This window comes from Symphalangus syndactylus, chromosome 3 (assembly GCF_028878055.3).
Source record: "Symphalangus syndactylus isolate Jambi chromosome 3, NHGRI_mSymSyn1-v2.1_pri, whole genome shotgun sequence".
Taxonomy (NCBI): domain Eukaryota; kingdom Metazoa; phylum Chordata; class Mammalia; order Primates; family Hylobatidae; genus Symphalangus; species Symphalangus syndactylus.
This window is the reverse complement of record NC_072425.2, coordinates 25756062-25782221: the sequence shown is the minus strand read 5'-3', so window position 1 is coordinate 25782221 and position 26160 is coordinate 25756062. Positions and strand designations below refer to the sequence as shown.

The 26160-nt window shown below is 41.2% G+C and overlaps 1 protein-coding gene across 1 annotated transcript in view; it reads right to left on the bottom strand.

The window, feature by feature from the left end:
- BRINP1 (BMP/retinoic acid inducible neural specific 1) overlaps positions 1–26160 on the bottom strand; it is a 205191-nt gene that overhangs the window by 22735 nt on the left and 156296 nt on the right. The window contains exons 6-7 of the mRNA XM_055271306.2: positions 21255–21491; positions 14304–14526 (exon numbers count right to left, since the gene is read on the bottom strand). Coding sequence (XP_055127281.1) covers positions 14304–14526; positions 21255–21491 — 460 coding nt within the window. The remainder of the gene's footprint in view (positions 1–14303; positions 14527–21254; positions 21492–26160) is intronic.

Here is a 26160-nt window from a genome sequence, read left to right as displayed (position 1 = left end):
CCACAACAAGTGGAAGAGCAGAGTCTTCTCTAAACTCCCCCGGGGAAAAGGAGACTCCCTTTCCCGGTGTGCTAAGTAGCGAGTGTTGTTCCTTGACACTTTTTGCTACCACTAGACCACAGTCCGCCTGGCAACGGGCGTTTCCCAGACGCTGGCGTCACCGCTAGACCAAGGAGCCCTCTGGTGGCCCTGTCTCGGCATAACAGAAGGCTCGCACTCTTGTCTTCTGGTCACACCTCACTATGTCCCCTCAGCTCCTATCTCTGTATGGCCTGGTTTTTCCTGGGTTATGATTATAGAGCGAGGGTTATTATAATATTGGAATAAAGAGTAATTGCTACCAACTAATAATTATTGATATTCATATATAATCATATCTAAGATCTATATCTGGTATGACTATTCTTGTTTTATATTTTATTATACTGGAACAGCTCATGTCCTCGGTCTCTTGCCTCAGCGCCTGGGTGGCTTGCCGCCCACAGACCCAGCTATACCATACCTAAACTCCTGACCCTTGGAAACTATAACATAATAAATCTATGTGAAGTCTCTTAAGTTATGGTAATTTGCTACATCATAAAAATTAACATCGTTATTCTGGACAAAACACTCTGTTTCATTTTACTCCTTAAGAAAATAAGAATAGATTGGACAATCTTTTAAGTTTCTTTCAGGTACAAAATTTTATGATTTCATAATATTAGGTCATTTAGCCTTCCTGAGCCTCAGGTTTCTAAAGTAAAAATGGATGCAAAACCAATTCTGGGCCAGTTGTATCTTCTAGGTAGTCTATCTTCTAGATCTTGAGCTCTCTGTGAACAGGAGCACTCGTTGTCTTGCTCACCTCCCTACCACTTGTATCCTGCCTGGCACTTAGTGAGTATTCACTAAATATTTGTTGAATGAATAAATGAATGAATGAATAAATGAAGATTCAGTATAAATATTAATGTAAATATTATTTGACAAGAAAAAAGGCCTATGCCTATGTAGGATGGCAACAGGATAATAAGTATTACTTTATAATCTTGGGCAAGTCATTCATTTCTGTGAGTCTTCGTTTTCTCCTCTGTAAACGGGGAGACCGACTGATCCTCACTCTACCTCATCCACTGGTTATTCCGATCACATAACATCATCAGTGTGAAAGCCCTTTGCAAACTTTAAAGTAATCTGTACATAAGGTATTTGTCTTGGTAATAGTTTACTTTTTAAGGTTAGGAATGTCCCTAAGCCACATGGGGTAAATTTATTCCCTAATTATACCAGAAATGGAGCACCTTCCTGCTGTTACTTCTGCAGCTGCTGGTTAGCAGTCATGCCACCTCTCAGGAGGGGTGGTACCTGCAGGGAGACAAAGCCATTAGCATCTGCTTCAGCAGAAGGTGTTAGAAACTCAACTCAAAGAAGACTTACTGAAAGATGATGATCTCTACTGACAAGAAGGGAATATAACAACCTGCGGTATCACACCAAATAATCTGGGTCATAGCTTCTTAATCTGGTGTAAACTACTTTTTTTTCCAAAGCTGTGTTTTGAGGAGCCCAATCTCTCGAAAAACTTCAAAAAGAAAGATTATATGGCCAAATAAACTTGAAACATGAAAACCTGACCTCTTCTTTATTTAGCATTTTTTTGTAATTCAACATTTTCTAAACTTATTCAAACACAGATACCACTTCCTTATTTTCCTCCTTTTCAAAGTCCTATAGGATTCACTTATGGGAACTCATTTTTGCTTAGTTTCTACCAAGTGCATAGAAAGAGAGGTGTGACCATATTTAAGGCAGTGAAGAGAGACTTAATCCAAGTCTGGTATGGCGCTTAGACCAGTGGCATCAGTATCACCCAGGACTTAGGACCCACCTCAGTTCTACTGAATCAAAAACCCTGGACACAAGGCCCAGGAATCTATGTTCAGGAAGTACTCCAGGTGACTGTGATGCCAATCCCAGTTTGGGAAGCAGTGCTTTAATCCACAGATCATATCAGCACAGAGAAGAAATACTGAATCCTCTTACACCCAAAAGAGACATCCCAACGATTCTCCAATTCATCTTTCTAATAGCTATCAGAGAACATTTACTAAACCACAGCATCCCTTCTATTATTTTTCCCGCTGGTTTCATGTCACCTTAACGATAAGATGCAAACTCCACCACTAGGTATTCAATCCCTCCATAATTTCCCAACATAAAGGTCTAACCTTATTCAATAACAATAAGGACAATTGCACTAAGTGCTAATATTCATTGACCACTTACTACATGCTAGGAATAGTGAATATGTATCTTGGGTGATCCTCTCAATAACCCTGTGGAGGAGATATTATCCTTATTTTACAGATGAGGACACTCAGGGCCAGAGGACAACTCAGCACATTGCTTGCCAATATTTAACCTCAGTCCTCTGGTTCCAAAGCCCAGGTATTTAATCCTGACTTATATCCTGTTTCTGATTTCTGATTTGACATTCCTGGATAAAATTAATCCCACACTCTATTCTTCATAGGTACGTATTGCTTTCTTGAATGGAAAATCATTGTTTTCACTGCAAGTACAAAGCATAATCATCCCTCAGCTCCCATGTGAAATGTCCCCTCACTTCACTGCAGCAAAGGCTATGTCGTGATATTCCAGGCACTTTACCCGTCACTGAGGAAACATTGGTTAGCAAGGAAAACAAGTTATCTGCCTTCACCGAATTTGTGGTCAAGTACGGGAAGTCTGGGTTTAAACGCAGCATTGCAAATATGCCAAGTGCTAGAAAAAAATGAAACGGAAGATGCAGTAAAGGCATTTAATAGGATGGTGCAACTTGGTCCACTGAGTCAGACCAAATATTCCTAAGAAGTCAGGGATGAATCTGAAAATTAAAGGATGAATAAAGTAATCCAGACAGAGGAAAGTATTTTTTTCAGTCTCCCCAGCAGGAATGCATTTCTCTCATTCTCTTCTTCTCTTGCAGCATTTCCCTTTGCTACTCAAACTCTCTGTCTATAACATGGGAAGCATAGTAGAACCTTTTGATAGGTTATCGTAAGGATTACATACATTAATATATGTAAAGCATCGACAGCTCTGTCTGGTACATAATGGTCAATGTATGTCAGGAATTATTATCATCATTTTTTTTCTTACTATAATAGGTGACCTTAAGCAAGTTGTTCCACTAAGCATGGCAAGTTACTAGGAATCACAGCTTCTCTGTCAAGTGGCACAAGTTCTCATAATTGACCTCCATGAAGTAACTTTGGGAAAATGGCTCTTCCTCCCATCAGATAAATGTGGTGTGTGAAGCTGATGGCGCACTGAACACTCCTGGCTGGTGGGTTACACGTCCACATGTTTCTACTTCCACCAAGTAACAAGCACACAAGCTGAAAGTCAGTTTCGTTTATTCCCAAACCTGTTTATGCCCATTGTATTTGCTATTATTATATCTTATAGCTAAAAAGCTATAAAATAACGAAATTAAAACTAAAATCAATGAAATCTGAATTGCTTTTTTCTGTGGAAACTAATTTGAATTCAGTGGGAAAATTCTATAAAGATGAGTTATTGACAAAAATGACTATCGATTTAAATAAAGGGGAAGTAACAAAAAATCTGCAAACATTTAAATTGTTTTTTAAGAGTCTAAGCTGTTGCTCCACTTTGAATAAACCGAGGTTTGAAATGTTACGCAATTATGGTATGGTTTATGCAGGAACACCAGTAGAATGTTAAATAGAATATACCACTACCCTCAAAAAAGATTTTGGCTTTACTTCAAGAGGCTGGCCAAGAAATGTGCATTTATATGTTTTTAAGTTAAAATAAAATGGTTCATATATGTATAGCATGTATACATTTTAGGATTTCCTAGTTTAACTTCACGTTTTCAATTAGCCAACAAACTATTGGTTCCAATTTCGTCCAACAAATAGCCCCATGCTTTGCCATTTTGCTATGTGTTAACCCTGGCATCTGTGTTCTATTATTGGCTTTCCAAGGCTGGCTACTATTTTTCTCTCCATCATGCTATGTAGAAAATTGAAGCTTGAATGCCTTAATACTATGCCAAGTACTATCAATAGTAAATGATAGTCACACACTTTGGTCTGTCAGACTAGAGAGTCTGAAGTCCTAAGGTTCTTAAGTTCTTTTGTTTCTTTATCATATGATTACATTTTGTTTGTTAGGCTCGTGCTTTATTTTACGCAACAGAAACATCCGCTTCTTGGAAATAGAAAGTGTTGTCATCAATTATTTATGTCATCAAATATCTAGGGTCTACTGCTGCTGTGCTCTTGAAAATATTAATTTTTTTTTTTGAGACAGAGTCTTGCTCTATTGCCCAGGCTTGAGTGCAGTAGCATGATCTTGGCTCACTGCAATCTCCGCCTCCCAGGCTCAAGTGATTCTTGTGCCTCAGCCTCCCAAGTAGCTGGGATTACAGGTGTGCATCACCACGCCAGGCTGATTTTTGTATTTTTTAGTAGAGATGGGGTTTCTCCATGTTGGCTAGGCTGGTCTTGAACTCCTGGCCTCAAGTGATCTGCTAACCTCGGCCTCCCAAAGTGCTGGGATTACAGGCATGAGCCACCGTGCCCAGCCTTGAATATATTAACATTCTGTCTGTATATTTCTTTACAAGTTGTGAAGAATTTTCACATATATCATATGAATTGACTAGGACATCAACTCGGTGGTGTAGCTATTCTTATTATCCTAACCATACAGATGAAGAAACAGAGGGATCAGGTAAGTTTGGAGACTTTTGGAGGTCACACATCTAATAAATGTCAGAGCCGGGACTGTCAGTCTAATAAACTGAAACTGACTTGAGTTCAATAAAATATAAGAAGCCATATCCCTCTGCCCCACTGCAGGAATCTATGGAGATGAAATCCAGAGACAAATAAGTACAGGGTTCACAGAGAAGAATCAAAATCAGTATGAATATTGAGGTTCATCAGAATAGAGATAACGATTATCTTGGTAGCCAGAGTCTTTCTATAGACATCAATTAAACACTGTATGGAGAAGGAAATACGTTAAAAGCTGACATGAGTTCAGAAGCTACGGCCCCAGCATCTGAGCCTGAAGTTGATGCCCCCAAGACATTTTCATCTCAACAATGGATAATTACATTGTGCTTGGCTAAGGCTCGGACTGCTGGGTCAAGGCCAAGTGAATTTGAGAAGTAAAAAGAAATCAAAGACCAAGCATCATCAGAAAATGCTAATAATTCTACTGTCTGCCCTCAAGTTAAGCTTCCATGGATCTTATTTGCCTCAGAATACTCTAATCTTTAAAGAAACCCAGGTGATAGCCAGATACAAGTAAGACATAACAAATCACACTGACCTTAAACGCCGACTTGATGTTAGGAATTTTATCTCATTTCATTGAATTGAATAGTATCTGTTTTTCTTGTTCTTCTTCTTTTTTTTTTTTTCTTCAGTAGGGAACATTGCCCAAAGTAATAGACTTAACAAGAAATAACTTTAGGATCTGGATTCAGATCAGTTGAAGACAATCGCCATTTGCAGTTTCGATTTTACCAAACTGTCTGGACTGTCAGTTTACTGGCCTGAATTTTGGTTACGATCTGTTCACAAATTCCCTGAGTGACCCTGGAAAAGTCGCTTACCTCCCTTTGATCTTAGTTTCTTCATTTGTGAATGAGGAAGATAATCTAAATATATTCAACATATGCAGAAAATACATACACTTTATATACGAACATGGAACTCAATTTGCAGAAGATTATGTCAACATGCCTTTGTGGCATATTCGGAGAAGCAAATAATCTATGTGTCCATTCATTGAACAAGTTTTTTGAATGGCTACTGTGTGACAGGTCATGTGGTAGGAAGTTACAAGAACAAAGTTATGAAGAATATAGAAAAAGATGTATGAGTGTGCTGATAGTCTCATGGGAGAGATAGGCATTAATAAATAGATTTAAAAACGGAAAATGGTAGTTAGGTGCAGTGGCTCAGTTCTGTAGTCCTAGCACTTTGAGAGGCCAAGGAGGGACTATCACTTGAGTCCAGAAGTTTGAGACCAACATGGGCAACATACCGAGGCTCTGGCTATACAAAAAAATTAGATAAGCTAGCCAGGTATGGTGGTGCACACCTGTAGTTCCAGATTCTTGGGAGGCTGAGGCTGAAGGATCACTTAAGCCCAGGAGTTTGAGACTACAGTGAGCTATGATCATACCACTGCACTTCGGCCTGGGTGACAGGGCAAGACTCTGCCTCAAAACAAAAAAAAAAAAAAGAAAAAAGATATACTGGTAAACTGGATGGTAAACTGGAACTTGGGTTCAATTAGAAAATTAGAATGATAAGGAAGCATAGAAAATAAGTCCTGAAACAACTTTTCAATGGGGAAGGAATCTTTGAGACTGAGATCTGAAGGGCAGGTGGAAGCTACCACAGCGAAGAACAAACGAAAAAGAAGGAAGCACATTCAAGCAGAAAGAGCAGCCCATGTGAATCCTTTGAAATGAAGGGCTACAGGGAGGGGGTGGAATTAGGCATTTAGTTAACTCAGAGAAAATTAGCAGAACTGTCCTTTCACTGACAGAGCCAAGAAGGGGTAGGTGGGAACCAGATCATGGCAGATCTGTCAGCCACCTCAGGATTTTGTTCTTTCTCCTAAAAGCAGCAAGTAGTAACCAAAAAGTTTTAAACAGGGATGTGACAAGATTGAATTTGAATTCTGATTGCCATGGAACATAGATTGGAAAGTGACTAGAGTAGATTCTGGGAGACTTAGTTAAAAGGCCATTGTAATTTCAGGCAAAAGAAGATTTTAGTTTGAACTATAGGCTACTCATTAAAATTGACTAATTAGCATCATCTGAAAGCAATGCTGCTCAAAGACTCAATTACTGACCTTCTACCAATATTCTTGAATTGAACTATTACTCTCATTCTCTGTAAACGTTATGTCTCTTAGAGTTGAGAAGGACCTCAGAGATAATTGAGACTTGTTGTTTTTGTTTTAGTAAAAAAGAAAGAAAGAAAAATCACTTTATGTTCTCGAATGAATTTTAACTCAGAATTTCCACAAAGAAAACCACTAAAGAGCTGCTCTAGTTTAAGGTGAGGTACAATTTTTTCACTACTCAACCTGCACCCCACCTCTGCAAGGCACGATTTCTGTACCCAGTGCTCTCCAGAGTATGAGTTATAGGTTTAGTCCAGCCCACACAGGGCAGAATAGGACTTGAACTCAGGTCTCTGGCTTCACTAAACAATGTCTTTTCATCACACCCAGAGGCTAGATAATGATGGTTGGAGGACCAAGGCACAGTTGTTTGTATCTTTAAATGCCTTCCAGTGGCTGACACGAGATTGGAAGATAAGGTGGTTAGCAAACATTCATGTAATTGCACAGGAACCAGCTAAATTCAGCATTGCCCAAGATGACTTTGTGCTTTTCTTCCTCCCTCCCTTCCTTTCTACCTTATTTCCCTGTCTCTTCTTTTTTTTCTTCTTTTTCTCTCCTGCATCCCTCCCTTCCTTCCTTCCTTCATCTCCCTTTTGCCATGACAGGCAATTTCCACCACTATGCAATGCAGTTTTTAGTCTTGGCAGGTCATTTAAACACCTTGGATCATCTTGTCTCGGGATTGGTAGAAGAGCAGAGGAGTAACAAGAAGGGATTCTGGTGGGCTTGAAGCCTGTCTTCTACCTGCTATTTAATCATCAGCAAGTAATTTAACATCTCTATGCCTTAATTTCTCTGTTCATAAAGTGGGATAAATTAGTGCTACTTCATAGGGTTGTTACAGTGATTAAATAAGATGAAAGCCCTAAGACAGTGGCTGGTGCATGGTAAATGCTTTAGAAGTGTTAACTATTAAATGTTGCCATGAACCTGAACTCAGCCCATTCCCATTCCCATCCTCATCCTGATGTGTTTGGATTCAAGTTCATCCCAATTGCATAACCCCCTTTCTACAGCATTCAGAGTTCACAAATTTATACACTACCCCTGGTGAGCCCCATAGTGACCCTCTGAGATAGGCAATCAGAAATTATTATACCCATTTTATAAGTGATAAAGCCAAGGCTTAAAAAGTCTCAGTGTACGGTAATAGCTGAGACCAAACTTAAAGTCCATCTTTCCCTTTTTAACTGCACAGTGTAAGGATCTCCTGGTGGCAAGACAAGCCACAGGAATCTTACTGTGGGTCCCTGCCTTCTCTTGATATGACCAGCTGCGGCCTGACACTAGGGCCAGCTCTCCTGCGGGCTAACAGAAATCCATCACAGTATCCTCAGATCCTCAAACATTACCTAATATATAATGATTACCCAATAAATATCTGGTCGACCCGTTGCTGGTCCCCATCAACAGGTGTGGTCCGGAATTATCTCGTTGCTGTCCTCTCAACAAGCGCTGGGCCTTGGAATGGAATGAATCTTACTTATGTTCATGCTTCCAAAGCCTGGCACATAGTAAGCTTTCAGGAAATGTATGCTGAGTTGGACTGCACTGAACCAGGCCTCTTCTGGTTACCTACAGGGAATATGTCTTTCTGGGTTTCTGCCTGGGCTTGAGAGTTAATTCAGGGCTCCATGTTCAGGGCCATTTCCTGCATCTCGGCACACTAGAGTATATATATTTCAATGTTGTCTACTACCCTCAACCTTGATGAGCAAACCCTGCCTTTGGCTTTACCACACACTAAACCAGGGCGTCCCAAACCCAACGCAGTCACCTATCAGCCACTGCACACTGCTTAGACAACATGGGTTCTTGCTGCTCTGCACAGGGATCTTGACCATCAGTAAAGTCCAACAGTAAAGTCAGCAAAATAAATCTAATCTGCTCCTTTCCTTCCCAAGTGACCTTGGATAAATCAATCACATCTGCCTTATCAGTTCCCTAACCCATAAATGATCCAAGAGCATCTATTTCACAGAGATGGCATGAGTATTAGATAAAAAATACATGTCACCAATGCTCAATTTCATTGGGTAACAAATTACTGAGTGCTAAGAAATTTATAGGCCAACTATCAGTGCTTGGGGGAAAAAAATAAGAACAATACCTAACATGTGTTGAGTGCTAGCCATGTGCTACTCACCATCCTAAGAAATTTATGTAGGTTAAAGCATTTAATCCTGAAAACAACCTTATAATGTAGGCACTATTATTAGCTCCATTTTACAGATAAGAAAATTGAGGCTCAAAGGTTTCAGTAACTTCCTCCAGACTTACAATGTGACACCCAAACCGGGTGACAAAGTTGGAATTTGAACCAAGGCAGTCTAACTCCAGAATCTTTACACACAGACAACTCTATTGCTTGTTATTCTAGCTGCTCAGTAAGTAACTGCTATTGCTTCATTATTGTTGTTATTATTAATCTTATGTTCCCTATATCTGATAGTCACATCTAGCTCCAATTCTACTCAATTGCTATTGTACCTCATCTCCAAAATATATGTCCCCCGCCTCATAATGAACTGCACCTCCCAATACTCACACCCTTGAAGCTAGGTTAGGATTTTGGCCAACAGAATGTGGTAGAAATAATGTTCTCCGACTTCCAAGGCGAAGCTGTGAAAAAGTCTTACAGCTTTCTTTTGGTCTCAGAACACTCCCTCTCTGAGCCAGCTGCCACGCTGCAAGAAGTCCAGTCCCCGTGGAGAGGTCCTGTGTGGGCACTCCAGCAACAGCTCCAGCTGAGCCCCCAGCTGACAGCCAGCATCAACTGGCTCTGAGAGTGTGTCATTGTGGAGATGCAGCTCAGTCAAGCCCCCAGATGACGAGAGCCCCAGCCAACTAGAGAGATCCTCAGCTGTACCAAGTCAACATACAGATTCCTAATAGAAAATAACATAGTGTTGTTTTGAGCCACTAAATTTTGGGGTGAATTGTTTGACACCAATAGAGAGCCAAAATACTCCTTTTGCCTTCCAGCCAATATTGAGTTTCTAGCAAGCATTGAAGCCAAGTTTTAATTAGCTATAATTGACCTCTCACTAAATCTAAATCTTAACATTTCTTTGAAGTAACAATAAATTAACATTTATTGACTTTGTGTACATTATTAACCTTTCTGTGCCTCAGTTCCTTTATCTGTAAAATAGGAATGGTAACAGTATTGCTTCATGAGACTGTAGTGAGGAGGAAATTAGTTAATCTCATATAAGATGCTAAAGAACAGTGCCTGACCTTTAGAATACATATACTAAGTGACAGCTCCTTCCCTTCTGTCTCTTACTCTCTCCCTTCCTCCCTTCCTTTTAACTGATCCAGGCACTTTACCAAGGCTACTTAAATTTTAAAATCTTAATCATCATACTTAACCTGAAGGCAAGTGTTATTATCCCCTTTCACAAATGAGGTGCAGGCCTTACATAAAGCTCTGTGTCTGGTAAGTGATGGAGCCAGGATTTGGACCAGTCCATGTGTGGCTAAGGCCCTGTGCTTGCTCCCTCTTTCCCTCTCCCATCTTACCTTAACAATGCCACCTGTTTGTGAGACAAGTAAACATCTCTGTGGCACCTGCTGCAGTAATGGCACCTGCTCAGCACACTCATCTTCCACAGACTTCAGCAAGCAGACACATTGAAACCATGCAATCAGTTCATTTGCAAATACCTGCTTGTGCAGCTAGAGGTGGCCCAAGGTTCCCAGTGTTAGCACCTCTGTCTGACACTGCTCCATGCCAGAGAGGTGCCCTGCGGTGTGAGAAATGCTCATTAAAGCCTCAGATTCAGATGTCAGGAAGCAGACCACAGACCGGCCAAGGAAGTTCATCTCTCCAGGGAAGGCTTCAGAGGAATTAGCCACAGAGCCTAGTGTCTGTGTGCTCCTCTCAGTACCTAGCATTCAAAACTCCTCAAATTAATATAATCGAGTGACCTGCTAATGGTGGAACGCCAGACATCCTCTCCAGGTGAGAAGAATATTATGATTAGGGCAGGTTTTCTCCTCCTTAGGAGGAGAGATGGCAACACTGTGAGCTCTTTCTTTGAAGGTCCCAGTGATGGTAGAGCACTTTTAGCTATCTACACCTGACGACTTGCAAAAGGAGAGCAGAGACTTATTCAGAGATGCAGACACCTGCACTGAGCATGGTGAAGTGACTTGCCCAAGGACACACAGCTTACTAATGGTAGGACAAATCCAGACTCCTTGACTTTTCGCAGTGTTACTCCTATTACCCAGCTTTGTCCCTCCTTCTTCCCTTGTAATGTCTATCCAGCTACTCTCCTTCTAAAATCCCCTCGAGTCTTCCCTTGAACTAGCATATCTGATGATGCTTGGTGCTCTGGAGATTTCACTCGCCTTTAATAAATATGCCTGCCCAATGTCTTTGGGACCTTTGAATCTTACTCTCCATTTTCTGAGATGACAATCACCATAACTGAAAGAGGTTATTTGTTTGAATTCTCATAACGGTCAAACGTTGCCCTCCTCAACCAGATTTGCATCGAGCTTTGTTGCTCCTTGGGATGCACAGCTTCTTCACCTAAAGATCTGATCAAAAGCCACCTCCTATAATATTCTGGGCTGAATTACATGCCCCTCCAAACTTATATGTTAAAGTCCTAGCCCCCAGGATCTCAAACTGTGACTGTGTTTGGAGACAGGGTCTTTAAACTGGTAATTAAGTTAACATGAGGCCATTTAGGTCGCCTCTAATCCAATATAACTGGTATCCTCTTAAGAGAGGATATTAGGGCAGGGCATGGTGGCTCATACCTATAATCCTAGTACTTTAGGAGGCTGAGGTGGGTGGATCACCTAAGGCCAAGAGTTTGAGACCAGCCTGGCCCATATGGCAAAACCCCGTCTCTACTAAAAATACAAAAATTAGCTGGTTGTGGTGGTGCACACCTGTAATCCCAGCTACTCGCAAGGGAAGGCTGAGCAGGAGAATCACTTGAACCTGGGAGGCAGAGGTTGCAGTGAGCCAAGATCGTGATACTGCACTCCAGCCTGGGTGACAAAGCGAGACTCCATCTCAAAAAAAAAAAAAAGAGAGAGAGAGAGGATATTAGGACACAGATGCACACAGAGGAAAGACTACGTGGAAACACGGGGAGAAAAAAGTAACCATCCACAAGCCAGAAAAAGGGGCCTCAGAAGAAAGCAAGCCTGCTGACACCTTGATCTTGGACTTCTGGCCTCCAGAACTATGAGAAAACAAATTTCTATTGTTTAAGCAACTGAGTCCATGGTACTTAGTTATGGCAACCATCATAAACTAATACATTTGGGGTCTGATTGACAAAAGAACCCCTCCCCACCCCTGCGCTACAAGGCATCTTCCACAGCACTGTTCGCTGTGTGCATTTCTGAATTTTCCACAGTGCTCTATGCGGGTCTCATGGCAGATGTGCGATGGATCTAAAAGGAAGCTTCTTCAGAGACTTGCTCGTGGTAGCAGTCTGAGAATCTGTTGTGCTTGACAAGAAAGTGAGTTTGTGACCTTTTCTAGTCCCTGCTTCAGCAGCATTGCAACAAGAAACTGGCAAAAGAAATTCTATTTGATCCACAAAATAATATAATGATCACAAGCTAGACGCAAAGCAGTGGGCTCAAATTTGGAGGCAATAGGGAAAACAGAGATGAGCTTGAATGTCTGTACAAGGGGGAGGTTTCATAAGCGGGGAAAGGGAGAAATATGCTAAGGAAAGGATTTCAGATTAGTAGGAATCTAGAATAAGAAGCTTTCTGTATTGGCTAGTACAATCAGGAAAGACTTTATGAAGGGAATAGCAGCATTAGCTCTGATGCAAGAAAAATGAGAGAAAAAAGGGTGCGCCCCATCGGGGTAATTAGGTGGATGGACTGTGGTAGAAGACTGCCGTTGTTGTTAAATGTTGAGTGCCAGCAGAACAGACTAGCTAGGAGGATAAGATTTTGATTTATAGATTTATTTAAGTTGGTTCAAAAGTCATCGCGGTTTTTGCTCTTACTTAAAAGTAATGGCAAAACTTAAAAAATAATGGCAAAAACCACGATGACTTTTGCATCAACCTAAAATAGCTGGCATCTTATCTCTCCTACATCAGAATTGCTAAGCCTGAGCACCAGTAACTTTTGAAGTCAGATATTTCTTTGTTGTGAGAACTGCCTGTGCAATAATATCCCTAACCCTTGTTACCATACTCAAAATTGTCTTGAGATATTTTCAAATGTGCCCTGGGGAAAACATCACCCCCCCACCCGCCCCAAGTGAGAACCACTGATTTACACTGTAGCTTTGGAGAAATTACTTGACCTCTCTCAGCTTCCATTTCTGGATTTGTACAACAGGGTAACAATCATATATATAAATATATCACTGACACAGAGTATGCTAGGTGAATGTGAATGGACTTGTTCTTTTTAAGAGTGGATCTTTTTTCTTAGAACTAAATTGAAGGTAGAACCCCCAAATATGCAACAAATAAGAGCAGAGCTGCTCTGTCTGAAGCAGGGTGGAGAGAAAGCCCCAACCTGCCCTTTTGCTGTCCTGTGATGCCCTTTTAGAAACCCTGGAGGCACCTCTACAGTAGGGACTACCAGCTGCAAATCAGAAATGCCCGGGAAGAATAGAGTCCGAACAACCTGGATTCAAGTCCCGGCTCCTTCCTCGTGTGCCCCTGAGAGAGTAGTAAACCCTAATTCTGTGGAGGCCTGGGCCCTGTCTTGTCCATCTCTGTATTCTCCACCATCTAGAATACCCAGTATATCCAGGACAGGGCTGGAACTAGGGGAGGCAAGCAAGGTAGCCAGGCACTGAAGGTGACACTCTCTCAGGTGAGGACCCTGCACTCAATGACCCCACAAGTGAGTGTCTCCTGACATTTTGTATTACATTTTGTTATTCGTGTCACTCACTCCTGGCTCTACTCAAAGGACCTCATAAATAAATAAGGTGGCGACTGATTAATTAGTTAATCCAGTTTCTTCACCATTAAGATGGGAATGCTAAAATCGGCTTTGCTCAGTAATTTTAAAATTAAATAGGAAATATATTTTAAACAGCCAGGATAATGCCACATAACTATCAGGGCTAGTGTTCCCCTCCTCAATCAGGTGAATCAGACAGAACACAGAGGCTGAAAATTCATGGTACATTCAGGAAACAATGTGGAATCTGAAACAATGTGCAGCCAGTAGGTGGGGACCCAGAGGCAATCCAGAGAATTGTTGGTCTGGACCATGCGAGGTCCTGCTTGCCACCCCACAAATGCACCATCTGCATTGCATTTCACTCTGCAGCAAGATAATGTAGCTAACGCCAGGTAGATGCCTGCAGAGGTGGAGGTGGTGGCAACACTTACCTCTCTCTAGGCAGCTGGTGGTTGGGATTGTGGCGACAGCGTACACTGAGGCCGAAAAGCTTGCGGGCAGTGCGTTGGATCTTTTGTCTCTGTGCCTCCGTGGCACTCTGCAGGAGCTTGTAGCGGTTCTGCAGGTCCCAGTCATTGCCCCAATGCTGATGGATGCTCCCGATGGTCAGGAAGTGGTTGCTGGGGAGGCGCTTCATAAATGATTTAAACTCATCTAGTGAGAGACAAAAGGCCGAGAGAGAAGGGCTAAGCGTGATAACACCCATCTAAAGTGGCCTTGAATGCTTAGTCTCACTTTCCAATAAACCAGGCCTGCAAACATAATTTTTTTTCCTGAGGGCCATAGAACATTGCATTAGTCTGTCCTGCCCCTACTAGAAAGGGCAAAAGCTATTATGCTTTCTTATGAAGGGAATCTGCATACTGCATTCTGGCTTAAGACAGGGCTTCCCAAACTTCTGGCATCGGAATACCAACCTTATAGTAATATTCGTATATTATTACATTTACTTAACACGTTATTTGAATCAAATCATTGTTTCTCACTTAAAAATTGAAAACAAGGCTGGGTGCAGTGGCTCACACCTGTAATCCCAGGACTTTGGGAGGCCAAGGCGGGTGGATAACAGGCCAGGAGTTCTATACCAGCCTGGCCAACATGGCGAAACCATCTCTACTAAAGATATAAAAATTAACCGGGCGTAGTGGCAGGTGCCTGTAATCCCAGCTACTCTGGAGGCTGAGGCAGGAGAATCGCTTGAACCCGGGAGGCAGAGGTGCAGTGAGCTGAGATTGCACCACTGCACTCCAGCCTGGGCAACAGAGCAAGACTCCCATTCACAATTGCTTCAAAGAGAATAAAATACCTAGGAATCCAACTTACAAGGGATGTGAAGGACCTCTTCAAGGAGAACTACAAACCAATGCTCAATGAAATAAAAGAGGATACAAACAAATGGAAGAACATTCCATGCTCATGGGTAGGAAGAATCAATATCGTGAAAATGGCCATACTGCCCAAGGTAATTTATAGATTCAATGCCATCCCCATCAAACTACCAATGACTTTCTTCACAGAATTGGAAAAAACTACTTTAAAGTTCATATGGAACCAAAAAAGAGCCCGCATCGCCAAGACAATCCTAAGCCAAAAGAACAAAGCTGGAGGCATCACGCTACCTGACTTCAAACTATACTACAAGGCTACAGTAACCAAAACAGCATGGTACTGGTACCACAATAGAGACATAGATCAATGGAACAGAACAGAGCCCTCAGAAATAATGCCGCATATCTACAACTATCTGATCTTTGACAAACCTGACAAAAACAAGCAATGGGGAAAGGATTCCCTATTTAATAAATGGTGCTGGGAAAACTGGCTAGCCATATGTAGAAAGCTGAAACTGGATCCCTTCCTTACACCTTATACAAAAATTAATTCAAGGTGGATTAAAGACTTACATGTTAGACCTAAAACCATAAAAACCCTAGAAGAAAACCTAGGCAATACCATTCAGGACATAGGCATGGGCAAGGGCTTCCTGTCTAAAACACCAAAAGCAATGGCAACAAAAGCCAAAATTGACAAATGGGATCTAATTCAACTAAAGAGCTTCTGCACAGCAAAAGAAACTACCATCAGAGTGAACAGGCAACCTACAAAATGGGAGAAAATTTTTGCAACCTACTCATCTGACAAAGGGCTAATATCCAGAATCTACAATGAACTCAAACAAATTTACAAGAAAAAAACAAACAACCCCATCAAAAAGTGGGCGAAGGACATGAACAGATACTTCTCAAAAGAAGACATTTATGCAGCCAAAAAACACGTGAAAAAATGCTCATCATCACTGGCCATCAGAGAAATGCAAATCAAAACTACAATGAGATACCATCTCACACCAGTTAGAATGGCGATCATTAAAAAGTCAGGAAACAACAGGTGCTGGAGAGGATGTGGAGAAATAGGAACACTTTTACACTGTTGGTGGGACTGTAAACTAGTTCAACCATTGTGGAAGTCAGTGTGGCGATTCCTCAGGGATCTAGAGCTAGAAATACCATTTGACCCAGCCATCCCATTACTGGGTATATACCCAAAGGACTAGAAATCATGCTGCTATAAAGACACAGGCACACGTATGTTTGTTGCGGCACTATTCACAATAGCAAAGACTTGGAACCAACCCAAATGTCCAACAATGATAGACTGGATTAAGAAAATGTGGCACATATACACCATGGAATACTATGCAGCCATAAAAAATGATGAGTTCATGTCCTTTATAGGGACATGGATGAAACTGGAAACCATCATTCTCAGTAAACTATCGCAAGGACAAAAAACCAAACACCGCATGTTCTCACTCATAGGTGGGAACTGAACAATGAGAACTCATGGACACAGGAAGGGGAACATCACACTGCGGGGACTGTTGTGGGGTGGGGGGAGGGGGAAGGGACAACATTAGGAGATACACCTAATGCTAAATGATGAGTTAATGGGTGCAGCAAAACAACATGGCACATGGGTACATATGTAAAAAACCTGCACATTGTGCACATGTACCCTAAAACCTAAAGTATAATAATAATAATAATAAAAAAGAAATAAAAAAAAGAAAACAAAATGTTTGTTTATTGAATTCTCCAAAGAAAATCACTATTGCATGCCTTCAGAAGATGGTAGCTGTAAAAATAAATATGATGAAGATAATGTTAATAAATTCTAGTCAGACACTGTTGCCTGCTACATGATCAAACCTCCATGCCTGCTCTCACGTTGAAATGCAGGAAATTAGCAAGTGTTAGAGAGGTGTTAAAGGCATGCTAGCACCAAACTGAAACTTTTTGATGTAATCTGCAGGTTCCACAGAGAACTGAAATGGATCAACTTCCCCACCCAATGATCCAGTGTTGTTTGAAGTCGTATGTGTGTCCCATCTAGCATCATCTCACATGTCAAAAAAACTCCAGCTTAAGAGATGGTGACAAACTCTTGGGCCTCCCGGGTAAAAGTTTCGGCCTCAGTTTGGGATGCTCAGTTTCAGAGTGTCAACTTGGCACATCCATAGAAATTATCTAGTTCAGCTTTTTTGTCCTATGAATAGGAAAACCGAAGCCCAAAATGGGAAGATGATTTCTTAAAGGTAACGGGGCTGATAAATGACAAGATCCAGGTCTGTGTCCTGAGTTTTTGTTTTCCAATCTAACAATCCAATCTGTTGTAATTCTAATCCCTATCACCCCATCCCTGGAAAATTAAAAATATCAAGGGGTTGATCATTTTGTAGGAAAAAAAGCCCAATGGTTGGATTTATATAAATATTATAAATCTTCAGCCTAACACTTTCACTTCATGTTATAAAACCTCCAAGGACATTTTAGGTATACTATGCATTTATGCTTTCATTTTATTTTTAAAAATGGTTACATAGCTCTTGACAGGCACCAGGCACAGTCCTAATCACCTAACATATATAACCATATTTTATAGCAAACCTATGAGGTAGGTATTTTAGAGCCCCCATTTTAAAGAAAATAGGGCACAGAGAAGTTGCCCAAGGTCAAATGGCCAGTAGATAGGAGAATTAAGACTTGAGTCTGGTTCCTTACTTAGTATATTATATTTCCTCTCAACACATAAAAAGGGCAATCCCGAGGCTCAGTACATTAGGAGAAAACAGTAAATAAAAGGTGAAAAAAAATAGAAGTCTCTGACTCCTAGAAAAACCTCAGGCACTTCATTATAGACAGGCAAGAGTTGGAGTCACATCTTAAGTGCTGAACAGCTGTGGGACTCTTATTCGCTCAAGGCCTCAGTTTCCCCATCTGCTAACAGGAATAATAGTATCTAATCCAAATGCTGACAGTGACATAGTGGCAGAGGACTGCATCTACCTAACTAGTTCCTGAGACACAGAAAGTACTCGGTTGATGGTAGCATACGATTGACAGGATGACGCAATACTCTACACTGATTGATTGACTCAGTGAGCTGGCTGAAGGCAGGAGACGGGCCCTGATGACTCTGTTCTGTTTGGGACAGCTGGACTCTCCTCCCATGGAAAACATAAAGCTTGTCTTGCAGAGGGCTCTGTGGATGTCAAAGGGGAACGCAGGCCTTCCAATGAACCCAAATTTGGGTCTGATAAGAAAATAGAATTTAAGAGTTAAATACATTAACTTTATTTATTTATTTATTTATTTTTTGAGACAGAGTTCCACTCTTATTGCCCAGGCTGGAGTGCAATGGTGCTATCTCAGCTCACTGCAACCTCCACCTCCCGGGTTCAAGTGATTCTCCTGCCTCAGCCTCCGGAGTAGCTGGGATTACAGGCATGTGCCGCCACACCCGGCTAATTTTGTATTTTTAGTAGAGACAGGGTTTCATCATATTGGTCAGGCTGGTCTCGAACTCCTGACCTCAGATGATCCGCCCTTCTTGGCCTCCCAAAGTGCTGGGATTACAGGCATGAGACACTGCACCTGGCCAACTTTCTTGAAGAAAAGTAGAAGTACTACAACGAATCCCCCAGCAAGGAGATGTAGACTGCCATTTGTGTATAGAAACTAGGTCCTATTTGGCCACCCACACTCCGGAGCCATCAAGGAACCAATGCCTTTTACTTTGGGCTGGTCATTAATCTCTCCAAATCACCTGGGCTGAGTAGCGAAGGTTAAGGGCTAAAAATGGACCAAAGGAAAACTCATACGCACAAGGCTCTGATGCACATACGGATGAATGGATTTGTCTTAAAGGGTAAAACCATTTCAAATGGAGAAGCACAGGAAATCTAGAGGGAGTGTATGCCTTTTTGGGAGAAAGTGTGACATAAATCATTTTCTTGGCCTGTTCAGCTCATTCAGCAGCATCTCAGTTTTCTGCGTTTCCTCACCCACCCACTTAAAGTGGTTTCTTTTCCTTGGGAATAAGGATTGTATGCTAAAGAGTCTTACTCCTTGCGCATATAGCCTAAATTCCATCTGTTTTTTTTGTTTGTTCGTTTTTGTTTTTTGTAGTAATCAGCGAAATCTTTTTGCAAAAGCATTTTATCAAATGCTTCCTTTGTTTGGGGCCAAATAATCATCACAGTACATTTCCATCATGAACTTTTCTCTTTTATGGGCTCCCAGGATTTTCAGCGGACTAATGGGTGTCGTTATAAGGCACCCACAGCTCCATTTGAGCTGAACAGCACTGTAGGAGCAGGATCCCTGATGCATTCTGGGCTCCCAGAGCTGGGTTAGGGCTTAGAGTTCACGGAAACCAGTTATTGTCAAATGCTATTCCGTAGAACTCTGCTTTTATCTGTGGTACACAGTGGCTACTAGGTAAGATTTTGCTTGATCAAATAATTTCTTGTCTAAAGACTTGAATAAATTCAAATATTAAAAACACAAATATGTCTTCTCATTTATCAGATGAGGGAACCTCCGGCCTGGGGGACAAAGTAAAATTAAGTTACCATATCTGCTGTGAGCACTAGATTTGGAATCGGGAATTCCATTACCAATCCTGCCATTTACTAACTGTTCAACCCTAGGGAAAACACTGGGTCTTGAAGGAGGATTATGGAGGAGGTGTTCCCTTCTCTGTGATTCAGAAATGTTACTACTTCCTTTAAGGTGGCTATTATAAAAGATTTCAGAAATATAATGTCGTTGTAAAGACAGTAACGCTCTATGCATGAGTCCATTTATTTAACAGGTACTTGAGCACATATTATAGGTTAAGCACCTGCTTGGAATCTCTTCTTGGAAGTCTCAAGGATTCTCAAGCCTATCCTATAGAAAAGCGAGCATGTGAGCACTTCTTTCCAAATCTTCTTTCCAAATCTTTCAGGGTGTTCTAGCTCAATGAAAGATATCAACATCTATCAAGTTGTCTAACATGTCTATCTAAATGAGGTTTATGAATATCACCTCAATATCCCTTTTCTCTTCAAGTCTTATAGACAATCTAACATCAAGCTCTGCCATTTTTTCCTTCTAAATATCTTGGCATATCTGCACGTTTCCTGTTTTTACAACTTGTACCATCTCCTTAACCCACATCATGGTCATCTCTCTCCTAGGCCCTTTGTGCCTCCCACTGGTCTACCTGCAATCACCATCTCATATCTGCACCATAGTCAGATCCTTCCATTTCTGCTCTTTTTTTAAGGTAGACTTCCTTGACTACATTGACCCCCAACTCTACATTGTTTGTTCACAGCAGCTCCTCCCTCTTTACAGATGTATCCTTGACATTTTCTAATCATTGGTGTGGTTACATAATTAATGCCTGGCTTTCCAACAAACTCAAATGTCCACGAAGGCAGAGATCCTACTTCGGACTTCATCCACTTTAGGAGCTTGGGTGACTGTCTTTCCTCCCCTGAAACTCATTTTTCTGAACTATGAAAGGCAGAAAATAACTAAGTTATCAGAAAAGTGACTTTGAGCTTTGATAGTCTGTAGATTCTTAGGATATCTATATCTCTATGTATATGCACATATAAATACACACATAGAGATATGTTTATCTATTTATAGAGATGGACAGAAGTGTGTGGGTGCACACAAACATATATACACACACACACAAATATCCACACAGAACTACACAGCCCAAGAAATCAATACAACTACCTCTGACTCTTCTCTCTCCAGAGGCTTCCTATGCAGATTTATTCTTTCTGTCTTCTGGGTACAACAGAAACAATACATCATATGACCACAAACTGGATTATACTATTCATTAATTTTATTCAGTTGAGATTTATTGAGTGCCTGCTCTGTGACAGCTATTATACTTGCATCTGGACCCTCCAAAGTGAAAGGGTCAGGGTCACTGAACTTTCCCTCTCAGCAGTCCTAATTCCAGTTAGATTAGCTCCCTTTCAGACTTGGCTGAAGGCCACTCATGCAGTGGCACTGACTGAGATTTCCTACCTGAATTCTCCAGGTCCTTATAAGCTTCGGCCCAAGACTTGGCCATGTTGGCCAGTGTGTACTCCATGATTTGGATGTCTGTGATGGGGCAGTTGCACTGTGGAAACTCCTCGGCACATTGGCATCGACACTGGCTGTTCTGGCACAGGTACTCCCCCTCCCCATTGCACATGATATAGCTCAGGGCCGACTGGACAAACTTCTCTTGCAGATACTGAGGAAAGATTATCTGAAGACCTGTGTGAGAATAGCAAGAAGGGAAAACAGAAAGGTTAAAAAAAGGTGTTTCATTAACAGTTTCCAAAGGTGATACATAGGAATCTGAAGCTGCTACATTTCTCCCTGTGTATTGGAACGAATATATTTCTGGGCCAACCTAGATCCAGACAGGGTATTATTGGTGAGGCTTCCAGTTGCATCACTTTTGCTTAAACTTCTCAGGTCATGACTTTGGCCATCTCTGAAAGGCATACTCTATTCTGTTACAGTAGGACTGAGGCTAGAGCCACATATGGCATATACCTTTTCCCTTTGTGGAGAAAACTCTTATTGAAAATATAACATTATTGTTTATTATTCTTTATTTCCTAAATTGCTTTCCTTAAGTATTTATAAACCCTATTTATGAAACACAAGTCCTGAGCTAGGCACTAGGCCTATAGAGATAAAAAAAAAAAAAAAAAGACACAATCCTTGCCCTTGGGGAGTTTACAATATAATTAGCAGGCGTAGACACGGACACACATCATCATAACATGGCTTTATAGACCTATGGCAGAGAGAGCCATATGAGGCAACTGAACAGCAGAAGACTGCAAATAACATTGTTTAGATAGGAGGGAAACCTTCATAGAGGAGACAGAATTGGGGCTGGTTGAAAAGCAAGTAAGAGATCACTAGGTTAGAAGAAGAACAGGAAGGACATTCTTAAAAGAGGAAAGGCATCATGTGTCTGAAAATTCCTAGTGAATAAATGAACTTGGACGAATGGAGGTGCTCATGCTGTAGAAAATAGCTGTAGAGAGGGACAGAGGCCAGTGTGCAAAGGGCTTTATTATATGCTAGGGAATTTGGACATTATTCTGTGGATCATAGGTACACATTGGTAGTTGTGAAGGGTACGAGTAACATAATTAGAGTGATATAATTTAATAGGACCACTGTAACATAAAAACTAACACATCAGTAGACACAAGCATCACTAGATAATTAATTTTCTCTTCTTTGCTCTAACAGTGAGGAAGCCATGGTCTACCAATAGGAAGTGACCAGCCCATGGTTACAGGATGAGCACTCTGGATTACATCTCATGATCTTCTCTTTATACTTGAATATTCAGAGTCTTAATACAGAGAGCCAACGATAGAGAAGGATTTATTTGGGCACCAGCACTACTCTGGTACCTATGAAAAGTCAGCAGAGTGGTCTATTGTCTATGGTGCCCAGAGAGAAGGATAGATCTGGGCTAACTTAATTCATTAGGGCACTTTTGCTTAGGACACTTCTCTCCACCTCATTGGGAGCTGCAAACAGTTTTAGCTTCCAATATGAGGTAATGGTTCTACTACTCACTGCATAAAAGACAACTGTATTCTTATTTGGATTATGTTTTTCTCATTTATGCTTCAGGGACACTCCTTAATCCAACTCATCAGGGATTTGCTGAACAAGGTCAGCATTTCTTCCATTTTCTATTCACAGTTGTTTCTAGATTTTTATCTTTTTTCCATTTTCTTCAGGTTTTATATATACTTAAATAAGCCCCATCCTTTCAACCTGTCTTCACATGGCAGCTAAAGGAGAATATTTTCAGAGAGACATTGTGGGAAAGAAGATGATTCCTCCAGCATGCCTTATGGCAGGAAACCACACGCTGTAGTCAAAAACCTGGGCATGGCTGCACTGCACGCTGTAGTCAAAAACCTGGGCAGGGCTGCACTGGCTCCTCTTCTTACTACCTAAGTCATCTCTCAAGCAAAATATTCAGCCTGCCTGTTAGGTTCTACTTACTATCTATGTACAAGGATTATCGAGAGGACTACATGAAAGAATGCCTGCAAATTATCTGGAAAAGCTCCTGGCACATAGCAAGCAAACAATAAATGTTGTCTATTCTTATTTTTGATGTGATGACGATGACGATATTGATGATGATGCCACTCCTCTGATTAAAGTGGTTAAAGGTTTAACAGAACCTTCAGGATTAATGAAAGAAAAACAGGTGTGGGTGTATAATCAAAACGCAGTCTTCACCTATTTGCAGAGCTTTGATAAGCAGGAGGGTTTAGAATTCTGTGCCTGTTGAACCAGCATTGGTGACAGGGCTGTTGAGAAAGGTGTATATGTCAACATGCACGGAAGGGATTCTAGCAGATTAAGCTATACAGTTGAACTGTGAGACTGAGTGAGCTCCACATTGATGAGCAATGAGTCCATATGGGTTTGAGTGACTGTTTGGGAGGGCTACTATACAAGGGCATAACACACATACCAAAACGTGAGGTAAAACAAATCAAGAATAAAGCCCCTTCTGAACTGAGTCTACAATTCTTTCAGAGTGTGCAATTCTTTCTGAGTCTACAATTCTTTTAGTCATTTTATCTATATCACCATTTTCTCTTCTAGAGCCAAATTTATTTTTAGCTGATCCCAATCCCCCATAGGCAACTGGGTGTATGGATCGGGGTTAAGTTTCTGTTGCTTAAAGGAACTCTACAGACTATATTCTCAGTTCTATTTTTCTAGCTTGCTCATCATTTTCCTTCTCCCTTCTGTAGGGGATAAAATATTCTATTCTTGGTCCCAGCCCAAAAGGAATTTGGGGAGAGCATTTATAGAAAATTGCGTCAAATCATTTTTCCATTTGGCAAGGATACAAAAGGCAGTATTACCTACCCCATTTAATGCAACTGAAAACAGATGAAGTTTGGGGTTGGGGGTTTTCTGGGAGCAGCTAAAATACAAAACTGGCTGCTCTTTAAAAATGGAAACTCAGAACATGCCGAGCTGTCTTGGAGGCAGAATCTCCTGGGCAATTTCGAAAGAGAATAATGAAGACATAGCAATTAAAAAGCACTTTTCTGCAAAATGTCATTACTGTTTAAAGTTACATAACCATTTCTACGGCAGCAGAGGTTCACATGGCAGTCACAGCCAGAGTCGTCTCCTGATGGCCTGTGTCCAACAAAGAGGCCCAGTGCTGACCTCCTACTTGGGCGCCTGAATCCTGCCTGCTTCAATGGGAACCATAAATAATTTGGAGGGGGACTTGGCTTGTGAAACCACTGTTTGAAAGATATACAGCTGCCGGCTGGGGTGAAATATTCTGTCCCCACAGTTCCCAAAGACACAACACACAGACACACACACACACACACACACACACAGAGAGAGAGAGAGAGAAAAGAAAACTGAGAAAATGAGAGAGAAAAGGGCTACTGTTATTGCCAAGCATACAAATTTTGCCTTAGAAAACCCAGGCAGGCAATAGTTGAGAGTTTTATTTGAACATCAACTCACCCACTCTGAACATATGGAATATTTTTCTCCCAATCTTTTTATATATTAAAAAAAATCTTGTTATAATTTAAAATGGAATGTTTCACTGTTCTGCAGAGCGTGTGGGCAATGTATATGTGGGAACACCCAAGATGTCTTCCTTTTCTTTTCCTGATTTGTGCCTCATTCTTTTTCCTTTCAATTCACCTTTGACAGGTGCATCTCACAATATGTTTTGTAGTTTGTATACAGTCTTTGTGTGCTGAGATATTATTTCTCTTTCTCTGTGTCATGTGATGGGTTATCTCCATTTCCTTGCCTCCCTCCTTCCTCTTATCTCCTAATATTCTCTTCTGTACTCAGAATACATCATAAAAACCCTGCCTTTTTTTCAGTACCTGCAATACACACATCAATATTGTTCCTCCCATAATCTTTGCACTTGCGTTTCCCTGTGCAACGAATATTCTCCCCTCAGATTTCTGCTTGATCCCTTGTCCTGCAATCTAGACCCTCCCAGACCCAGGTTAAATGGCATCTTCAATTTTTTTCATAGGATTAATTCCTGGCTGAAATTATCTTTTGAATTTGTTTTATTTTTAATATTTTTTCTATCATCCCCATTAGAGAGTAGGCTGTAAGGAAGAAGGGACCCGTCTGCCCTCTAAGGGCCCCCAGAGTATAAACTAAGGTCAAGCCCAGTGTAGGCTTCAGGCACTCATTTGTTGATCAAATAATTTTTTTTTTTTTTTTTTTGAGACCAAGTTTTACTGTCACCAGGCTGGAGTGCATTAGCACAATCTCGGGTCACTGCAACCTCCGCCTCCCGGGTTCAAGCAATTCTCCTGCCTCAGCCTCCCGAGTAGGGTTTCAACATGTTCGTCAGGATGGTTTTGAACTCTTGACCTCATGATCCACTTGCCTCGGCCTCCCAAAGTGCTGGGATTACAGGCATGAGCCACTGCGCCCTGCCAATCAAAGGAACTTTGAACTTTAAACGCTTCCTTCTCCAAGATGAGAAGAAAGGTGCCTCACAAGGCTTCTGGGGTGTTAGAATTTAAAAATCAGGTGACTCCGCATGTTCTCACTCATAGGTGGGAATTGAACAGTGAGAACTCATGGACACAGGAAGGGGAACATCACGCTCTGGGGACTGTTGTGGGGTGGGGGGAGGGGGGAGGGACAGCATTAGGAGATACACCTAATGCTAAATGACGAGTTAATGGGTGCAGGAAATCAACATGGCACATGGATACATATGTAACAAACCTGCACATTGTGCACATGTACCCTAAAACCCTAAAGTATAATAAAAAATAAAATAAAAAAAAATAAAAAAAAAAAAATCAGGTGACCTGGCCAAAGTCTCACAACTAAGGTAACAGAACCAAGACTCCAATCTAGGAAT